This window comes from Phocoena phocoena, chromosome 7 (assembly GCF_963924675.1).
Source record: "Phocoena phocoena chromosome 7, mPhoPho1.1, whole genome shotgun sequence".
NCBI lineage: Eukaryota > Metazoa > Chordata > Mammalia > Artiodactyla > Phocoenidae > Phocoena > Phocoena phocoena.
The window spans coordinates 16,303,615-16,326,319 of record NC_089225.1 but is presented as its reverse complement, the minus strand read 5'-3'; the positions used below and the strand labels follow the sequence as shown (position 1 = coordinate 16,326,319).

At 39.4% G+C, this 22,705-nt stretch overlaps 1 protein-coding gene across 1 annotated transcript in view; it reads left to right on the top strand.

The window, feature by feature from the left end:
* The first annotated feature begins 6,438 nt into the window (after nt 1-6,438).
* ACTR3 (actin related protein 3) overlaps nt 6,439-22,705 on the top strand; it is a 57,419-nt gene continuing 41,152 nt past the window's right edge. The window contains exon 1 of the mRNA XM_065880998.1: nt 6,439-6,801. Coding sequence (XP_065737070.1) covers nt 6,758-6,801 — 44 coding nt within the window. The 5' untranslated portion in view covers nt 6,439-6,757. The remainder of the gene's footprint in view (nt 6,802-22,705) is intronic.

The window sequence follows — 22,705 nt, the reverse complement described above, 5'->3', positions numbered from 1 at the left end:
AAACACAAAAGACCCCAAATAGCCAAAGCAATCTTGAGAACTGGAGGAATCAGGCTCCCTGACTTCAGAATATACTACAAAGCTACAGTAATCCAGACAGTATGATACTGGCACAAAAACAGAAAGATAGAGCAATGGAACAGGATGGAAAGCCCAGAGATAAACCCACGCACATATGGTCACCTTATCTTTGTTAAAGGAGGCAGGAATGTACAGTGGAGAAAGGATAGCCTCTTCAATAAGTGGTGCTGAGAAAACTGGACAGATACATGTAAAAGTATGAGATTAGAACACTCCCTAACACCATACACAAAAATAAGCTTAAAATGGATTAAAGACCTAAATGTAAGGCCAGAAACGATCAAACTCTTAGATGAAAACATAGGCAGGACACTCTATGACATAAATCACAGGAAGATCCTTTTTGACCCACCTCCTAGAGAAATGGAAATAAAAACAAAAATAAACAAATGGGACCTAATGAAACTTCAAAGCTTTTGCACAGCAAAGGAAACCATAAACAAGACCAAAAGACAACCCTCAGAATGGGAGAAAATATTTGCAAATGAAGCAACTGATAAAGGATTAATCTCCAAAATTTATAAGCAGCTCATGCAGCTCAATAACAAAAAAACAAACAACCCGATCCAAAAATGGGCAGAAGACCTAAACAGACATTTCTCCAAAGAAGATATACAGATTTCCAACAAACACATGAAAGAATGCTCAACATCATTAATCATTAGAGAAATGCAAATCAAAACTACAATGAGATATCATCTCACACTGGTCAGAATGGCCATCATCAAAAAATCTAGAAACAATAAATGCTGGAGAGGGTATGGAGAAAAGGGAGCACTGTTGCACTGCTGGTGGGAATGTGAATTGGTACAGCTACTATGGAGAACAGTATGGAGGTTCCTTAAAAAACTACAAATATAACTACCATATGACCCAGCAATCCCACTACTGGGCATATACCCTGAGAAAACCATAATTCAAAAAGAGTCATGTACCAAAATGTTCATTGCAGCTCTATTTACAATAGCCTGGAGATGGAAACAACCTAAGTGTCCATCATCGGATGAATGGATAAAGAAGATGTGGCACATATATACAATGGAATATTACTCAGCCAGAAAAAGAAACGAAATTGAGTTATTTGTAGTGAGGTGGATGGACCTAGAGTCTGTCATACAGAGTGAAGTAAGTCAGAAAGAGAAAGACAAATACCGTATGCTAACACATATATATGGAATATAAGAAAAAAAAATGGTCATGAAGAACCTAGGGGTAAGACGGGAATAAAGACAGAGACCTACTAGAGAATGGATTTGAGGATATGGAGAGGGGAAAGATAAGCTGTGACAAAGTGAGAGAGTGGCATGGACATATATACACTACCAAACGTAAAACAGATAGCTAGTGGGAAGCAGCCGTATAGCACAGGGAGATCAGCTTGGTGTTTTGTGATCACCTGGATGGCTGGGATAGCAAGGGTGGGAGGGAGGGAGACGGAAGAGGGAAGAGATATGGGAACATATGTATATGTATAACTGATACACTTTGTTATAAAGCAGAAACTAACACATCATTGTAAAGCAATTATACTCCAACAAAGATGTTAAAAAAATGAAAAAAAAAGAATCCACCTGCCAATGCAGGGGACACGGGTTCAGTCCCTGGTCTGGGAAGTTCCCACATGCCGCGGAGCACCTGAGCCCGTGCACCACAACTACTGAGCCTGCGCTCTAGAGCCTGCGAGCCACAACTACTGAAGCCCATGGACCTGGAGCCCGTGCTCCACAACAAGAGAAGCCACCGCAATAAGAAGCCCGCACACCGCAACGAAGAGTAGCCCTCTCTCGCCGCAACTAGAGAAAGCCAGTGTGCAGCAACGAAGACCCGATGCAGCCAAAAATAAAAACAAATAAACAAATCAATTAATTTAAAAAGCGACCCACCATAGTCCTAGTTGACTGGCCATTTTATGCATTAGACTTGGCTCTGAAAAAATAATTTTGAGCCAATTCTAAAAATAAAACCTACCCACAAAGGGCCAAGATTTGTTACCAATGAAGATATTTAAAGGAATGTGCAACAGGCTCTGAAGGCAAGTTCAAAGGAAAGTTTCCAAAAATATTTTGCATGATGATAGTGTTAAAAGAGTAAGCACACAGGCCCCAAGAGAAGTTCTGTGAAAAGGAGGACCAACTTTTGGATGTTTAGGTCTGTGTAAGTAATAAGTAAAAGAGTCATTACTTTATAATTTAACCATATTCCTCTTGATCTGTTCATAAAATCATTTTATAATTTGTAATATGCTTTTTAAAAAATTTAAGCTTTACAACAACCCTGTGGGTTAGGTATTCCTGCCATTTTTATAGATGAAGAAACAAATTAATTTACAAAGTTCATACTCAAGTTTCTTGATTCCAAGTTCAGTGTTCTCTCAACATACGAAGTTATCTAAGATTACACAACTTGAGAAAGGAGAATCCACAGTTCACAGCCATCATCCCCACTGACCACTAGGCTGCATGGACATCTTGACCATTTATCCATCTTGACCATTTATCTATCTGCTTTAATCAATGCTCTCTGTAGATTTGACTGGTCTGCCAACTTGCAAATAGTCACCCGTGCAGCAAGTACCTAAGCTGAGATAATAATGTTTAAAAACATAATAATGTTTAAAAAAATAATAATGTTTCCCACTTTAAAATAATGGAGATTGAGTGACGTGAATTTCTTGGACATTTTAAGATTCAGAGACATGTGCTAAACTGGCCTTAAGACACAGAAATGACCTAGGAAATCTCATGGTAACTGGTAACCAGTGTATCAGTCAAAATTAAACAATGCTTGTGGCATTATAACTAAAGAGCCCTGAAAAGGGGTCAGAACTGGGTTTTGGTCTGGACTCTGTTCCCTAGTTTGCCTAAGATAATGGGAAAATCACTTAAGCTTTCTGGGCTTCTGTATCACTTAGGGTTCTTAAATTTGATGCAGGTAATGGGAACTGATTGCTGCTAACTTAGGCAGAAGGGGATTTATTGGAAGGATACTGTAAGACACACAAATGCTTGAAAGGCTGGGAACTGGGCTTGGAAACTAACAAGAAGAAAGCACCTGGTTGACCTGAACTAAAAGGGAAATTAGGGTGCTACCAGGGAGTAATGGATTTAGGGCAGTGAAACAAACCCCACCCATCCACCACTGCTTTCCTTTCCACATCTTACAAGATCATCTCCAAGAGGGCTTCTAGTTCAGACATAGTCTATTTCTCTGTATTTGGAGAAGGATGGGCAGGAAGCAGGGGGTGCATATGCAAACACGGTGGTCAGAAATGCTTTGGCCAGATGTGCCTCCAGAGTACAGACACTGACAACGTGGCACGTAGGAAGCAGGAAGTAGAAGGGGTGTTGAGCAAGCAAAGCGCTGGGGCAGACGTTATGAGGAACCTCCACAAATGACACTTCTCATAAGTGCTGCAAGCTTCCGAACGCTTCTAACAGTCACAGCCTTATAGAAGAAGGACAGTCCTGACTACGTGAAAGAAACTGTGGCAGGGTTCCTCACGCCTATGAAATGAGATACAGCACCTAGCACTGACATGAACTTCATATTTGAATGTAATACACAAGTAAACATTAAACAGCCTCTCAAATCAAACGTTGAAAACTGACAGACTACAGGTCAGATACAGCCTTCAAAGAATTAGTTACCAACAGATACAAATACACATTTCTGACTTTTCTTGAATAAAGGGAGGCTTTGGCAACACCAGGCCTACATTCCCGCATAGCCACAGTTTTCTACTGTCTTCTGTGGGCTCTCTGCGTTGCCATACCCTCCTCATAGCCCTCTTCACTTATAATGTTGCCTGCCTGGGCTGTGGGAGCATTCTAGTCTCTGAACACTGATGTAACTACTTCCATGACAACCCACCCAAGGCCAGCATTTGGACAGCCATTGTGAGGATCTACCACTATGGGTTTCCCTGAGCGTGAGAACTTCCCTGAGTTCAAGTTCCTAACCTCTGTCCTCGGGACCCCTTAGGTAAGATCCCTTTAGTCCTGACTGACCATCTGTGATGCTGGAAACAACCATTTGCTCTACTGCAACCAAGCCACATCTCCCTCCTCTGTCAGAGCCAATCTTTAGGCATCTGGTCTCCCAAATGACCTTAAATACCTGATGGTGGAAAAGGCAGCAATGAATCCCCATATAGCATCTTCTACATGTAGGGAAAAACAAAACAACGCATCTGAACGAAGAATCACTTCTGTCTGCCTTCTTGTAAGACAATCTCTGAGGAAAGCCTCCCCTGAGGATTATTTATTTTCTGTGAGTAGCTGGGGATGTGCTGAGCACCAGTTGATGGTAATGATGATGACGCCCCTTAGTAAGTCTCCTTTGCACGTATCCAATCCCATCTGGATGCTACTCCTCACACGTTTCTATCCCTGAATGCCAGCATCATGTATGATATACGACCATTCACTTCACTCTTTACTCTGTGGGATCTATTCCCTGCAAAGCAGCCAGAACATTTCCTTGCTTAAGTCTCTTTGATGGCTTCCAAATAGCTTTCAGGCTAAATTTTAAGACACTTAAGGATGCAAATCCTTGCATCATTTGATTCTTCTCTCTCAGGTTTCATCTCCCATTCTGTCTTCCCTGGCTCACTTCACTTTGATCACTTGCGTCTTCTTTCAATTTGTGGAAGAAGCCAAGCTCTTTCTCACCTCAGGGCCTTGACTCCTGCTGTTCCCACTTCCTGGAGGGCTCCCCTTCTTCCTCACCCTCTCCTCTATTTCCTACTATCCTCCAGCCCTCAGCTTTTAAATGCTACTTTGTCAGAGAAGCCTCCCCTACCCGCTACCTCCCTCCCATTCTCCCACTCCCCCCCCATTTCTCAGAGCCCCCTGCTTTCTGACTTCTATTGCTCTTAACACAATTTGTATGTTTCCCCACTAAACCGTAAACTCTACAGCACAGAGACCTTATCTATTTTATGCCTATGGAATATTTAGGGTCAGCAGAGTCCCTGTCATAATCGAGTGGGTGAGCAATCCTCATCTGCCAAATGAATGAAAAACCTATACCCCATCCCCCAGGCTGGTCTAAATCTTCTGGAGTAATTAGACATCCTTTCTGAGGAAAAATATTTCTATTTCAGTCACATATAAGCACATCCACATGGTTTATCAGAAGGTAAGCCTGGTGGAGAAAAAATCTATTCACTTTATAGTTTTCCCAGGTTGGGGGGCAGGCGGGTCCCAGACCATCACCTGGGAACTCGGTAGAAATGCACATTACCAGGGTCCCTTCCACACCAAATCATCAGGAGAATTCATGACCCAGCATTCTGTGCTTTAACAAGCCTTCCACGTAATTCTCATGCACACTTTGAAAAGTCTGAAAACCACTGTTCCAGGCTTTCCAGTTTTTAGCTTTTTTTTTTTCTAATTAAAATTTTTGGTCCTTAATCTTTGGTTTCATCCTGCAAAACTAGAACAGTAGAATCTTAAACTACTCCAGAGGGAAATCTTTGTCATCGTCCAAAGCCGTCAAAGGTGTATTTGTGGGGCTTCCCTGGTGGCGCAGTGGTTGAGAGTCCGCCTGCCGATGCAGGGGACATGGGTTCGTGCCCCGGTCCGGGAGGATCCCACATGCCGCGGAGCGGCTAGGCCCATGAGCCATGGTCGCTGAGCCTGCGCGTCCGGAGCCTGTGCTCCACAGCGGGAGAGGCCACAATAGTGAGAGGCCCGCGTACCGCAAAACAAACAAACAAACAAAAAGGTGTATTTGTGTAGAGTATGTTACGTAGACCATATTCTCGGGAGGTGTGCCTTCCTCGTGGGCACAGGCCTGCCCTCCGGAGGGCCTGCAATCTAAACCGTGTTGTAACGCTTGCAACACGCGAGGCTGTAACAACGCACAAGCGTAACTGAAAAAAAAAAAGGACGCACAAAGGCAGAAGAGCCACGGTGCAAGCCTTTGTTCAACCCTCCACCGACTGCTCACCCTCGGTCTGATATCGCTCTTTTCCACGCGGAAAAGCAGCCCCTCAAGTTAGAAAAAAAGGATGTGTGCCGCCGACAACGTTTTCCATTAGGCCGTTTTCCCCGGGGCACCGGAAAAGATATTCGCGGCTGCGATAGGCGGTCCCACCCCTCCCTCAACCAAGCACAGAAGTAACTGAAACTATCAGCCCTTTCCAGCTTCAGAAGGAGACTTGGCGGCTCGGGCCGACTTCCCCGCCCCTACCTGGACGAACACCCGAAGTGGACTTCCTCACCGTCGGGACCGGAGCGGCGGCCGGAGGCGCACCTCACTGCGCATGCTCTCTCGCCCCGCCCGCCCGGAGCCAGAACGGGGAGCGCTCGCGGCCTGGGCCTGGCCTGGCCGGGGCGTCGGCACCGGCAGCCATCTTGGCTTCCCGGGGAAAGGCGGCGCGAGGGGAAGAAGTTGTAGGGTGGGGGCAGGAGCGAGAAGGAGGGGAGAGAGAGGGGGAGGAGGCCGCGGCGGGGCAGGGCGGGGACTGCCTGCCCGCCCGGGTTGCGGAAGTGGTAGCCGCTGACCGAACCTGCTGCTCTCTCGCTACTGCTTTGGCTTCCCGGCTACCCCGCGGACGGAGAGGGCGGCCTGGCCGTGGATGGTCAGATAGCCTCTACCTCTCGCCGCCCATCCCTGGCCCCAACCGGCACGGAGCAGACGGCGGCAGCGGCAGCAGCAGGCGAGGAGGAAGATGGCGGGACGGTTGCCGGCCTGTGTGGTGGACTGTGGCACGGGGTAAGGGGACTGATGGGCGGGGGTGGGGAAACTGAGGCGGAGGGAGGAAAATGGCGGGGCCGGCAGGAGGCCGGGAGATGAACGGTGCCGCGAGTTGCCGCTGCCGGCTGTGTCCACCCCGGCTCCGCCGGCTGGCGAGGGGTGGGGCCCGGAGCTACGGCCTCCCTCGTACCTCGCGCTTCACCCTCTGGGAGCCGGCCGGGTGCGAGGGGCCGAGAAGTCCCCGGGGAGCGGCCTCCTCCGCCCGACCCCTCCCAGCCCTTCCCCCACCGCGGTGGGCACCGCCGCCCGCGGAGCTGCGGGGATGGTCGCCTTCCCGGAGCCCGCGGTCGCGTTGGGGTGGTCGCGGAGCCTGGCGCGCCCAGCCCTCCTTTCCCCGCGTGCCGCCTCCTGCCCGTGGGTTTGGGCACCGCGGGGCATCGAGCGCGGGGACTGGCCTGGCAGAGGAGCGAGGAAAGAGAAGCGCTCCTGGTAGGTTTTGCAAGATTGCTGTGACAACACTCTGCCCGGGGTGTGGGTGGGGAAAGGGAAGAGTCGGACTCGGAAAATGGGAACCTAGAGCGGGGCTTTCATTTGACCACCTGCCTCCTCTTGCTTTTCGACCCCCGGTCTTTTTCATCTCCCACGACGTTCTTACCGGTCAACCAAGTCACAGTTTAATTTGAGAGAAAGATGTCATGTGTTACTTCTCTTGCCTCGAAAAAGTCCCCCAGTGAGCAAGCGCGCTGCAACTTCCTTAGTTTTGTCAAAGCCGCTTCCTGCTTTCAGTCTTTTATACCCTTATAAGGCAGTTTTTCGTTTCCAACCTGAACACATCTTATTAGAATTTTCAAAATTAAACAGTTTTCACATAGGCTGAGTTACTGGTGCTGGGTGTCAGTTTATGGGAACCTAAAAAAATGTATTTGTGTTCCACGGAGAGGGAGGAAGGGAAGCACCCAGGAGGCTTAATTTAAGTTGTATACGTTCATTCTCTGACGGTATCTTAAGGCGCGAGGAAGGTGATAGAGTTGTCAAGGGATGTGCTTGCTTTGCAAGGAGCTGTTTATCATAGATCTGTAGTGTAGGTTACTCAAATACAGGATGGCGTGAAAGTGGTCGTTCCTTTTGTGTTAATAGGCATTTTAGAGAGTTGCAGCACGTTTTATACTTACGTAGAAAATACTGCCAGTATTTTAATGTAGAGTGACTGCTTTACGTTGCAGTATCGGAAGTGTTTTCTTTTGTCCGTGTGTATACCTTGCTGATATATTATTACTTCTCTCATTTCCCAAATACTCCACATTTTTTGTTTGGGGGGTTGTTGTGAGAAGTGGACTGCCAGCCTTTTCCCCCCGTTTTTACTATTCAGCAAACTATTGTTACTTAAAGGATGGTCTGCTCCTCGCTATTTGCTCTCTGTTAACATTTCTCTGTAATCTTCATGCTCATACCTTTATGCAAATGTGGCAGTTTCCAAAATCCCAGCTGTGCATAGGGAAACAACCGATTTATTAATATGTTAATATAATAGTAATATAGGAAACACGAGCCTCGTTTAGCCTTGAAACTTCCATGTAGTTTTTTGATGGACAGCTAATTAAAGTTTTTTTTCCTTAATCCAATTTCATTTCCCTGAACCAGTATTTTTTTTTCCCCCACCCTTCTTAGTCCAGCTGGTGAGTAGTTTTATGTGTAGGGTGAGTTTTAAAATTAGATTTGGCAGCCTGACTAACAAAGATTTTCAAGTATGTTTTGTTAAAGTGAAAAATATTGCTACATAATTAATATTCTATGCTTTAGTAATCATTGCCTTGTCAGTAAAATTAGTGTAGATAATTGTTGCCCTAATAAAGAACATGGTAACATCTTAAGTAGGGTGTTAACTCCTTCTCACTTTATTTTTTCCCTTTGGCAGTAGTTTTGGTTATTTTTGAATTAGTGTGCTGGGTATTTCATTGAGGTTAACTATCCTTAAGTGACCTCTTTCTGATAGGGCAGCCTTGAATTTAAAACACAGACTGAGTGAGCAGGAGGTGTGGGGGACAGGGGTTCAGTCTATGCTTAGGATATTTTTGTTTTAATATAGCGGTTACTCTTACATTATTACATTAGTTTTATCTCACCGGCAGAGGTTGTTAGCTGGACACTCATGATGTAAATGGAACTGATTAGGATACTTCTCACTTCCTTTTACCATCTGTCAGTCTCTGAAATTCCACCTTTAGATATCCATTTATTTTGGTTTTCAGAAGGCATTTTGGTCTTTCCTGTTGCCCATTATGCAATCCTGGAAAGTTACACCTTCAACTTTATTAGCACTTAAAGGATAGCTCATTGAAATTGGGCTTGTGATAAGCATCTCTAAATAAGGCCTTAATAGAGAGTTTCATGTTCCAGAATACTGTATGATCCGAGATGCAAATTGTGCACCTACAATTTGTGTGTTCCTTTGTGCTTTAGAGAATGCATTCATCAATCACAGTTAGCCACTTAATATAAGTGAAAAATTATAACTGGAATCAAGTTGGTCATTCCATTTCATAATGTAAGTTAGGCAAACGGTGACTGGAAAAAGTGGCCATCTATGAAATTTGGTGGTCTTAGGTAAGAAAAGCTGTAAGAGTTTGGATACATGAAGCTTAATCCCTAAATTTAAAATTAGAGCTCCTCCAGCAAAAGTCTTTTATTTCAACGTAAGATAAAGAATCACCGGCCCAGATCATAAAAGAGAGAACTCCTCTGAAAAGAATTTAGAAAAAAATACTTCTTTCATATTGATAACATGTCTACATACTTTTTTGGTGGGTGATCTGTATTGGAATAGTAATGTAGAATAAAATTTTGGGACAGAGATTCTTATTGATAGAGCTGGTTGCTTAAGAACTAAGGTACAGACTCAAATGGGCTACCAGTGGTGAGGAAAATTTTTTTTTAAAGCAGTTTTTGAAACGTTGTAATAACTTGTAAAGTTAAGATTATCCTAAATTATCTTTTGCATGTTTTCCCTCAGAATTCTTCAACATTCAAGCCATATAAAGGAACTCCTTATTTACTTTATTATGTTGTAGCATGTTTACAAAGCTTTGCATTGTGAAATTTCTCTTCCCTTTTACGTCTTTCCTCTTTTTTTCTCTAATAAATACTGTACTGGTAAATTATTTCCATTGATTATAATAGCAGAGTTATTATAGGCTTATTGTAGAGCTCTTGGGTATGTTCAGATCTGGAATGAGTTAAGGAATTTCTGAGTTAAACTTCTTAGCAATCTTAAAATGTAAGGATAAATATTTTGTTGGAGTCAGCAGATGAGGAGCTTATATTATTCATCCTGTCGTCACATTCTAGCTGTTCGTACAGGTAGGATGATCTTGTTTGAGAGCAGTGGGGAAGAGCTGAGTGGGTGGGAGAAAATATAAGTGGGAAGTTCATGTTTCTTACGTGAATTTTGTACATAATATGTAAAATACTATTTCTCCAGTTGTCTGCAAGGGCAGAAACATTCACAGTATCTATTTGTTACCAAAAAACATTCATTAAAACTCTTATTCCGTCATGGGTCTTGTTTTTTTTGCATGCTGTTTGCAGTAAGTATAGCACACTTGCTCCTGTTGAGAAGTTAGCTTCTTAGTCTTGCCTAAAATATCTTTCTCCTTTCCTTTCCTGCCAATCTCTTCCTGCCTGCCAATTTTGTGTTGGAATATTGACTTTGGATTGGGTGTATATTGAATCTAATGAACTTTTCAGCCTTATTGTAAAAAAGTTCAGAAATTTTACTTTTAAGCACAGAAGGGAAAGATCCACTAGAGGAGGACCTGCTGGTCAGGCTTTTTATTTAACTTATTTAATCTTGTGACAGCTATTTTTACCTCATATTACAAGTGAGAAAATAGGATCAGAGAATTCAAATTACTCTTAATGTCATGTAGGTGGGTTGTGAGAGTTGCTATTTGTATTTAAGGTTTTTTTTTTTTTTTTTTTTTTTTTTTTTGTATTTAAGCCCTGTGTTCTTTTTGTTACACCATGGGCACTTCTTTTCAGACCTATGCACGTTGCTTTCTTTGTATTAGTGAGGGTAACTCTTTATTCTTTTTTTAAAAAATTTTATTTATTTTTGGCTGTGTTGGGTCTTTGTTGCTACGCGTGGGCTTTCTCTAGTTGTGGCGAGCGGGGAGGTGCTCTTCGTTGTGGTGCGTGGGCTTCTCATTGCGGTGGCTTCTCTTGTTGCGGAGCACAGGCTCTAGGAGCGCGGGCTTCAGTAGTTGTGGCTCGCGGGCTCTAGGGCTCAGGCTCAGTAGTTGCGGTGCACAGGCTTAATTGATCCGCGGCATGTGGGATCCTCCCGGACCAGAGCACGAACCCGTGTCCTCTGCATTGGCAGGCGGATTCCTTTTTCTTAAATTTATTTTATTTACTTATTATTTTTGGCTGCTTTGGGTCTTCGTTGCTGCGCATGGGCCCTCCCTAGCTGCGGTGAGCCGGGGGCCGCTCCTCGCCGCGGTGCAAGGGCCTCTCATTGTGGCGGCCTCTCCCCTTGTGGAGCACCGGCTCCAGGCGTGCTGGCCTCAGCAACCGTGGCACGCAGGCTCAGCAGTTGTGGCTCGCGGGCTCCAGAGTGCAGGCTCAAAAGCTGTGGCACACTGGCCCAGCTGCCCTGCAGCATGTGGGCTCCCCCAGGACCAGGGCTCGAACCCGCGTCCCCCGCGTTGGCAGGCATACTCCCAACCACTGCGCCACCAGGGAAGCTGTGCCAGGCAGATTCTTAACCACTGCGCCACCAGGGAGGTCCTTCTTAGATGATTTTTAAGCAGTCCTCTCAGCACCTGTTATGCAGAAATTCTGAAATAGGGTGTTGGCAGTGGGAATGAAGCAGAAGAGATAAATTTGGGAAATATTGCTTCTTTTGTTTGTACCTTTCTTCTGGCAGTTATATTGTTTTGTACGGTTTATTTAAGGTTAGCAAGGGCTTTATAGTCAGAGCTGTTTTTGAGTTCAAGCTCTACCATTTACTAGCTGTGTGACCTTGTACACTGCAGACTCTACAGGTCTTAATTTTGTAATTTGGAGATCATAGTATCTATCTTACGGGGTTTTTGTTTTTTTGAGATAATGCATGAAGATGGTTCAGCACAGTGCTTGGTACATAGTAAGAGCTCAGTACAATGTAATTATTACTGTTATCAGTTAGCTCCCTTTTTTATTGAATTGAAAAGTCCTTAAGGAAAGGAACACATTGTCTTATGCTTATTTTCTTATTTCCTGTGGGCTTTGTCTACCGGTTCTTTGCTCAGTCAAAATGTTTTTGCTGATTTGAGAGATAGAGGTATAGCTAGGACTTGGCAGTTGTTTCTAGTATATCGTAAATAGCAATCAATGAAGATTTCCGATTCTGAGTTTGAGTGGGACAATAAGGAGTTGGTTTTAAGAATCTGAGTAAGATTGGAATTTGGATTGATCCATAATTGGAAATATTCTAAGGAGAAGTTAAAAATACAGGAGCTTCAGAAGTGAAGGTGGGGATTTGACAATAATTATTACCATTTTTAAATTGAAGCTAATAAAATGACAATTTAAAGAGAGAACAAAAAGAACATTAATCTTCCTTAAAAAATCTTGGTTATGTGATCTGGCTTCTTGAGCATCACAAAGAGAAGAATGAGTGAGCACTGTGGCTTGAAGTGGTGAGTGATTTCATCCCACTTTTTAGGAGGTAAGTCCTTGGGAGAGTTTAGCTCAAGGTAGAGCTGAATTTTCCTCCCAGTGTTCCTCCTTGTGCAGAATGCTCCCCCTCCAGCACGTGGAGACAGCTAAACGCTCCGACTAGGAGCAGAAGCCTGGGAGGGTTCAAATGTACCTTTAGGCAGTATGTTTTCTGAAATGAAATTCACCTGTAATAAAAGCGTTTCAATGCTCACCTGCAATTCTTTTGGAACTTGCAGCCTCTTTTATGACACTGTGGATCTGTGATAGCCACTAGCATAAAGAGGTAAGAGCAAAATAATAACACTACATTAACAGGCTTTACAGCTTACCAAGCACTTCTAAATTCATGAATTATTAAGTAATGGTGCAAGATAAGGTGATGTTATTGGATAAATATTTTAAATTTGGTTCTTCAAAATAGGATACTGATGAATACTGTTTTTTGTGTTGCTTGTTTTATATCTTTATGTGGGCCTTTATATCATAAAATGTATAAAAGGTACCTGCATAACTGATTAATACCAGAGCAGAAAGACAAATAGTATCTTAATTTTTCCAAAGGACTACTTTGTGGAATTTGAATAATTTTCTTTCAAAATTTTTTTCAAAACCTTTCCAAACTGTTCATTTAAACCCAAGTCATTCTTGCATCCTCCTTGCAACCAGGAAGGGACCAGCCTTGAATTTGTGTGTCACGTACGTTCTTTCCCTCCTTCTCCTCCTCTTCCTCCCTACCCCTAACCCGTGCCTCAGAGACCATTTTCTTCATCTGTTCTGGTGCTGTTCTTCAAGGAGAATGAAGGCTTCTTGCCCTTTGTGAAAATGCCATACTCTTGTGAAGGATGTCTTTAACACTTTTTCAGTTACAGGGTTTAGTGTGAATGAGGGGTTGCTACAAGGAGGGTGGAAGTCTTAAAAGGGGGAACTAGGATGCAAAATACCTTACAGTTTAGGGTTGGGTTGGAAACTGTAAAAATATAAACTATGTTTTTAGTATTGGTCTATGATAAAACCCAAGTGTTTGCTTAAAGTTTTAGAGTTTAGTATAATTAAAATACAGTGTGCTTTTCTGCTTATAAGCATTTTAAAAATTCAGTTACTTTGAGGCTATTAAAAATAGCGTTTAATGTGTATTTGTGACACACTTTAGAGAAGCGCCTAATTACTCACACAGAGTTAATGGAGCTGAAAAAGAATTTGAGAAATAATTTAATCCACTCTATTTACAAATTAAACAGAGGTCCAGGGTTGAGAAATGTCTTTCAGGAGTGTGTTTTAGGTGTCAGTTGACAGCATTCTTGAATTCTTTTATGTTTTCTTAGGAGTTCATGTTTATGAGTTATAGTAATAGAAATTTCTTCTTAATAGTCGAAGTAACATGTATGTTTTTTGTAGTTAAAGTAGTCTTGTTTGAGATGTGGTGCAACACATGCCTCAGAATTCTTTAGTGTTTCTGTTGTAATAAAAATGTGCAGTATAAGGCACAGATGAGAACCTGTGATTTTGTGTTCCCCAACAATGTTTGAGACCGTTTTCATAAAATCGATGATCTTTTCACAGAAATGTGCTTTTTTAATTGTTTTAGGCATTTAAATCTTAGATACATTTATTTTAGGTTTTGGATTTCAGTTATTTAAAGACTTATTACATGGAATGTTTACAAATCAGCCATTTCAAGGCCTTTTAAGAGTTTAACAGTTTCAGAAGCCCTGCGAAGTGGGTATGTACTGTTGTATAATTACCATTTTAAAGATGAGGAAAGTGAGGTATGGTGAGCTTAAGTAACTTGCTTATGTAAATAGTTAAGTAGTAGATATAGAAATTGAACCCTGAGGCAGTCTGACTCCAGGGCCCACTACTAGACTACTCCAACTTGGAATATTATTCAATAAGGGTGGTTAAATTGTTAAATCCAGTTTTTGAAGAGTGTTCAAATTTTTACATATTTAGAAAAATAATTTCTACTTTTAGAACTGTTAATTTTTAACAAATATGAACTATATAGGGAGGTCTTTGTGACCAGTTCTTTGATTTTATTAACCTGAAACACATGTAAGTTAAATGACATAGAATTATTTATTTAGTCCTTTGAATATTATAAAGACATATTGTGTCTACCATGGTAAAACTGACAATTGCTGGTTAATTCAGGACAGCTCAATTAAGGAAATGATGTTTAATTACATATAACTTTAAAATGAAGGTGTACATATTCATTAAGCTACAATTTGAACATAAATAATCGATGCATTAAAAAAGTCATTCCTCACTAATGATTGCATAAAATGTAGAGATGAAACAGTTGAACCTAAGAATAAAAATAACTTAAGAATATAGGACTATAAAAAATAATTTTTATGTTAGACTCAGAGGACTTAGTACACATTTGACATTTGACTCTGCAAATAATGAATATATAGATTAAAGGAAACACATGGTTATTAGAAAGTAGTTTTTTTTTTTCTAAACGAGAATGAACAGAATTGTTATTTCTGGAGTATATGATGAAGTAGGATGCATTTTATTGAAAAAGCACACGTAAGAGCTTGTATGTGTCCTGTTTGAAGGTATTTCTTTTAAAACTTTGTTTCATAATGGTCAAAAAAGGTAGAGGTAACAGCAAAAGAGACTTTGGGGGGGCTTTTTTCCCTACCTTTTCTTGATGAATTTGTTATTTGTATAAAAGACTAGTTGAGAATTTTATTGCTTCCATAATGCCTTTCAAAGGGATGTTCCTTGCTTATTTAAGTTGCCTTACTGTCAGGGAAGTTATTTTAGAAACGAAACTTTGATTTTTTTAATAAAATGAAACTATTTAAAATTGAGAGCAAACTCTTGAGAAGTAGAAATGAGAGATGTAACTTGTGGTTATATGTGAGAAATTAGCTGCAAACAACAAAATAACTTTAGCTAACATAAGCAAAAAAAAGGGATTATTGAAGGGATATGATGTAGATCACAAAATTGATGAGAAGGCTGAAGAACCAGGTCCAGAAAAGCAGAGAAAAAGGAAGGTCAGGTATCAAGAGTCTGCTGCCAGTCATGCGGCAGAATGCTGCAACTAGACACTAGCAATACGAAGTCTAAACCATTTCTTCATCTTTTGGTTATTCAGTCAAGATTGAAAGTTCTGACTGAGGCTCAGATTGGCTAGACATAGATCATGTGAAATACAGAAGCTGACAGGAGTGGGATGGGTCAGCGTCAGTTCCCTCCTTCTATTAAGTGATGTGAGGTTTTGCCTCCTGTGGGTCCCTCAGGATAGGAATGGTGATTCAATTCTGGCAGAAAAAATAGTGTTCACTGTAGGGGAAAAGATGAGTATGGAGAAGTCAGTTGCTCATTTTTCTTTATGTTGCCTTAAATTCCTTATTATTTCATTTTGATAACTGCATGATCCATTACTGACTAGCAATTTGAATTAAAACTTTTTCCAAAAAATTCAGCCTAAACGTGTTGAAAGAGCAGTTTTTCTTTTCTTTTTTTTTTAAGAATAATGGATGGTGGTGTGAGTAGTATGGGATTTTTCATTAGAACAGAGGTATAATATTCTAGCAATTTGGCATTATGGAGTATTTTGGAAAACAGGACCTATTTGATAATGACAGGCTATTTTTTAAATTTTTTTTTGAAATTGTAAACCAGGAATATAATTTAAAGAATTTGAGCTACACTTTTTTCCCCAAGAGATAATGGGATGTGTATATATATATGTATATGTGTGTGTGTGTGTGTATAAGTATGTATACACACACACACATATATATAAAACTTGGAAGGGAGGAAATAGCTTATGCATTTCATTTGTTTATAGTTGGAGAAATTGGTCTTCAGTGAATAGTAAGCGTCATCTACGCAAATGAATACTTTTGCAGGACCTTTGTTGTGGGGAACATAAAGATGAATAGGAAATGCTGCTTGCCTTTAGGAAGCTCACATGTACACAAATGGTTATGACAGTATAGCAAATGCTCTGGTAGGTATAAAATGAATTTTTTTGGAATCACAGGTGAAGGAAAATTTACATTTTCTAGGGAGCATGAAAAAAAAATTTCCTGATAGAGATAATAATTGAAGTAGGCCTTTAAGGATAAGTAAAATATTGGTAGGCAGAAATAAGACTAGTGTACCAGGTGAGAGAACAGTGGGAGGAAATAATGAGGTGGGAAGTGTAAAGGTAGAATTTGGGTGTGTTAGGTTTGATATAGTACAAGGAAGTAGTAATGTTTGAGATAGTACAGAGAAGTAGTGAAATGTTTGGTATGATACAGGGAAATAGTGAAAGAATCTGATATATGGAAGGTGCTCAGTAAGTGCTTCTTGGGTTGAGTTAAAGTAGAAAGATGTTGGAGCTGGATTATGGAAGCCTGGAAGGCCTTGAATTCTATACTAACTTCGTTCATGTTGTAGGTAGTATGAAGCCACAATCTGTTATAAACCAGGTTTATGAGAATAGGAAGTATATTTGATGACTTCGTTATGGTGATTTATGATGATAAAAAAATAATAGCAGACAGTCATATAGTGCATACTATGTGCCATACACTGTTCGTTTGATTGCATTACATATATTAATTCATTTTATACCTAGCCCTATGAGATAGTTACTGTTATTCTCTTTTACAGATGAAACTGTGACACAGAGTGTAAATTACTTGCCAGAGATCACATAGGTAGCATGATAAACTATACTGTTAGTTCTTTCTCTGGTTTTATTGTGTATGTAATCGCTCATGCTTTAGGGAGACAGTACAAACCAGCATTGACTGGAGGCTGATAGATACTTAAGTTCAAATATAGCTTTGCTATTTCTCTGAAGTGGTTTCTTCTCTGAGTTGCAGTTTCCCAATATGTAAAAAGAGAGAACATCCAGGGTAATGATAAATATTAGAGATAATGTAAAGTGCATAGCAAAATAATTGGCATACAGTAAATAATGGTGGCTCTAGTTATTAAGGGTGTTGAAAGTAATTAATTACTTATTTCACTATTACAGTGTTTTCAGTTCTGTGCTGAACACTGGTATGTACAGAAAGCGATGGCATGGTTTTATACTTGAAGCTTACAGTTAAGTTACAGAGATGAAACTAATGTATGTGAAATAATTAAGGATGGCATTTATTTTATTAAAATATCTTACAATTTTATTTGTCAGTAAAGCTGGGGAGAAAAGTCAATGGATAATTATAATAACCTAATTGAGGCAGAACATCTAATGGTCAAAGCATTCAAGAATGAATGTTGAGTCATCTCCTCAGGCAAAGAACCATGAAGAGCTGAGTGTTGGGTGAGGACAAGGGTGTTGAAAGAAGGTGATTATAAATACCAGCAGTGTGACCTGCTGCACAAACCAGGACTGAAATAGTATTTTTTTTTTTCTGGTTATGTAGGCATTGCCAACATTTTTTTAAAATGAATTTTTATTGGTGTATAGTTGCTTTACAATGTTGTGTTAGTTTCTACTGTACAGCAAGATGAATCGGCTATACATATATCCTCTCTTTTTTGGATTTCCATCCCATTTAGGTCACCACAGAGCATTGAGTAGAGTTCCCTGTGCTAAAAGAGTAGGTTCTCATTAGTAAGGATGGCATTTTAGTATTTAGTTGTTTGGGGAGATTAATAAGGGCTGTAGTAGGTGGAGGTTGGTTTATGAATTTGATCAAATCCTTGGAAAAGTATAAATAGGATATGATAGATGGAAGGGTAGGAAGACTTTGTCAGGGTAAGATGTGTAAGCTAAGTTGAAAGCTTTATGATGGCAGGATGTCTTTTGTTCAGTCTCCAAGTTATGGCCTCATGCATAGTATTTAATAATGCCCAGCAAATAGTTTATTGATGAAGGGAAGTCAGGAAGGAGTCTCAAAATATTTGAGGGAGGGATCAGTTAGGAGATTGCCCTACCGGGAATTGAGGTATTCCTATTGGGAGCTTTGGGACAGCAAGTATTTTATTTATTAATTATCCTGCCTTATTTCAGAAGGAGTTTAAATGGAACACAATTGTTTGGAATGATTTGATGGGCAGTTGATTATGTAAATCATTAAGCAGAAGACTGATAAAAGTTAAATTTATGCAGTATTAGTCTGAGTCTAGTGTTTTATTTTATTTTGTTTTTAACAGCTCTATTGAAATATAATTCACATACCGTAAAATTTACCCTTTTAAAGTGTATAACTGAGTGATTTATAGTATATCACCAGGTTGTGCAACCATCTCCACAGTCAATTTTAGAACATTTTTATCACACCAAAAAGAAACTTCATACCCATTTGCAGAAACTTTCCATTCTCGTCACCCTCAACCCTTGGCAACCACTAATTTACTTTCTATCCTTGTGGATTTGCCTATTTGGCTATTTCATATAAATGGAGTTATACAACTTGTGGCCATTTGTGACTGGCTTCTGTCGTGGGACAAGTATTGACTGCTGTAGTCTACATGTTTCGTGGTGGACTCTTGGACTGGTTAGTAGCAAAGAGGTTGGGAAAACATCGCCAAGAGTCTTTGAAAGAATAATTATGGGAGTGGATAGAAGGAAAAAAAGGACTCTGGATAAAGGAAAATGATCTGGGGAAGGAAATGTTTACTGAATACTTAGTGAGTGCCATCCACTGTTATCTTAATTGTCGTGACTGCCTTGCAAATTTGGTTTTATTCCTTAGGAATAAAGTCTATAATCACAAGACAGTAAATGGTGGAACAGACATTTCACTCATGATTTTCTGATTCTGTGGTCCATGTTCTTTCCTCCCTAAGAGTGAAAAGGAATTATTAGATTTTAAGTTTTAGATCTGGAAGAACTGGGAGAATATTTCTGTTGACATTTAGGAATCCAGGTTCTTCCACTCAACAGTCTTGTCAGTCTTTTTGTGTTAAATAGTGACTTTCATGTAATGAGAAGAACATTGGAGGGAACTGGAAATGGAAATGCTTTTTAAAAAATTGCCAGTTATCTTTATAGCTAATTCCCTGTGAATTAGCCATTACATTCTTGTGCTAAAAGTTCCTCACACTACAAGTAGGAAGAAAACTATATAGCTAAGCTGAGACTTGAGATATCATGAAAGTTGGCATTCGGATTCATTTGTAGACCTCCATTTTCACTTAAAATTTGAAAATTATATGCTTGTTATGTAAAAATCTCTATGTGTACTTTACTTTGTTTTTATAGTATGTTAGGGTGGAAGCTGGTCATTCATATTGAGATAAAATTCTTCCAACTTTAAATTAGTGGTTCTCAATACCAAGAAATTTTGGAAAATGGGTTGTACTATTATTAAGGTTCTATCCACCCTAAAGTTCTAGGGTCTTATATTCATTTTGTTGTATGGTTTAAAATTGTTGAAACATTGAAAGTTAAAACTCTACTGCTGTTTCTCCCTTAGGTAGTCTGCAGAGTCACACACCATATTTAGCGTAATAGCTTTGGTACATATTTGTTCTTTTCTGGAATGATTTTTGTCCTAGCTTTTTATTCCAGTTCATTTTTGAAATGTAATTTTTTTTTTTAAAGATTCTGTTCTCATTTATTGGTTCAATGTCTGTAATGTATTGGGATCTTCAAGTAGTTTTTTGCTTGATAAGGTTTTTCAAAGCAAAAAGAAAAGTGAACCATTGTATTAAATAAAAAAGTACTCTGTCAAATCAACTACATGCTTTCAATAAATAAACATGAATTTGCAGAATTAAAAATAATATCCAACATGAGGGATGCTACTGCTTTTACTACTTAAAAATATTCTTTCCATAAATAAATTTCTTCCTTTTAGAAAGGTATACCGAATAATATAACATATACCCCTGTTTATCAGAATCATTACCTGGTAATGATTCATTTCTTTTTGTTTTTTAAGACTGAAACAACATTATAAATGGCTCTCCTCAAATCCACTTTCCCCCCTGCCCAGAGGCAGTTAGGACCACAATAAAGTAACCATTTCTTGTATAAAATTCATTTTTTTTTTTTGCTGTTCATTTCTATCAATCCGAGCTTTCCCTCTCTCCTAACATTATTACATTTCCACTGCTGTTCTTCTAATCACTTTGATAACTTCAAAAGTGCTTTTGAATTCTCTCCTTTACTGTATTCCTTTCTCAAAGCAATTTCCAACTTTGCTGACCAAAACCAGCATTGTAGATCTTTTCTCATTGCTACCACAGTCCAGGGAGATTTTCTGTATATTTAACTTGCTTCCCTGGGCCACAAAGAAAAAATTTGGCTTAGTTTTTCAAAGTATTATATTGCCCTTATGAATTTCATAAACTTAGGGTAGCTTTGTCTTTTTCATTTTATGGTCTCTTTTTAAACACCACTTAGAAAATGACACTTTCTTATTTAAGTATAGGAAAGCATAAAGAAGTGAAGTAGATTAATGATTTCACTACCCGGATAACCCAATGACATGTTTTAAATTAAAGTAACATACATGCCTCTCTATGCATGAATTATCTCTGGAATACATAAGTGATTGCCTCTTGGGTTAGCAGTGGGGTGGCTAGGAGATAGGCCTGGTAGGGAAACTTACTTTAGTACTTTTTATGTGGTAGGGAAACTTACTTTAGTACTTCTTCTTGTTTTATTTGTTAAAATTTTTATCATGGGCTAATGTTACCTATTCAAAAATTCTTTTAAAAAATAATTTAGTGCATGGTTAGACCATTTAAGACAAGTACTAATTTGAAAAACAAAATTCTCCCATCCTGCTATCTGTAGATAATCAGAATTTACTATTTCTTGTGTAGACTTCCAGAAGACAAAGTGTATGTATATTCTAGCATTATATAATAGAATTATTCCTATGTAGTTTTATTTTTTCTCTATATATATGTAAATTTTTGTTTACAATTGACATAAAAATATTTGATATGAAAGTATCAAGGTATTCACAAAATATATTTTCCCTGTTTAGGACTAGATGTGAAAGTATTCTCGAGATATTTCAAAGTAATAAAGTATAGTGTAATTAATATTAAAAATAGACACACGTGTACATAGGCAGGAAAACACATACACACGCACAATTTTTTAAGGAACTGCAAGTTGGAAGGTATTAGGACTGTACTAATTTTGCCTGGGAATCATACTGTGAAAATCAGATGTGTTCCCAAAGGACCGATGAAAATGGAAGATTTGAAAAGGGCCTTTGAGGAAAAAAAGGATTAGGATAAAATAAAACAAGAGCAACAATGAAAAGAAGGATGGAGCATTTATATTTTGTAAGAGCTAGGATTTATGTTTTTTGTTCCTAAATATAATTATCAAGGCTTTATATAAAGTGATTCTTTCTACTTCAGACAGAGTATATTGCAGGGATTGAGGATTATGAAATTGTATTGTGGGTACTTAGATGAGTCTGGGAAGGGAAATAGGGTAGTCTTCCAACCAGTGAAATTCATTGAGGTGTTCTAAAAAGTAGAGCCTTGATTTTTGTACTATTAAACCATGCTTGACGTTAAACTGTTAATAGGCACATGTACATTTAAGATTGTTATGTCTTCTTGATGAATTTATCCTTTTATTATTATAAAATTTCTCTTTATCTCTGGTGTTAACTCTTTTTCTTCAAGAAGTTTCATCTGATATCAATACAGCCACTTCAGAGTTATGTTTACTATTTGCCTTCCATCCATCTTTCTTCATTCTCCATCTCTAAAGTGCATATCATGCAGACAATATATAGTTGGGGCTTTCTTCCTTTTTCTTTCTTCCTTTCTCTTTCTTCTGTCTCCCTTCCTTCCTCCCTTTTAATTGGAGACTGTAGTGTGTTACATTTAACGTAAAAATTGGTACAGTTGAATTTTGGTATACCGTCTTATTTATTTTTTTACTTAGAGTTAATAATTTAAAACTTTATGCAGAGTAGAAACCATGCCTCTCTGTAGATCTGTTAACTCTCTTGACACTCCCTCTACCCTACTGTCCTTGTATGCTATAGTTATCATAGGTATTATATCTGCATATGTTATAACCCCACAAGATAATTTGATTTTTGCTTTAAATAGTCAAAAGTGTGTTAAAAAATTAAGCAGAAAAAAGTCTCATTTACCTAGCTGTTTCCCATTTCTGATGTTCTTCATTAATACCACAGTTTCCCTCTGGTATCGTTTCCCCTCAGCCTGAAGAACTTTATTTAGCTCAGGTTTGATGGCAGTGAGTTTTCTTTTCTTTTTTCATTTTTTTAAATAGATCTTTATTGGAGTATAATTGCTTCACAATACC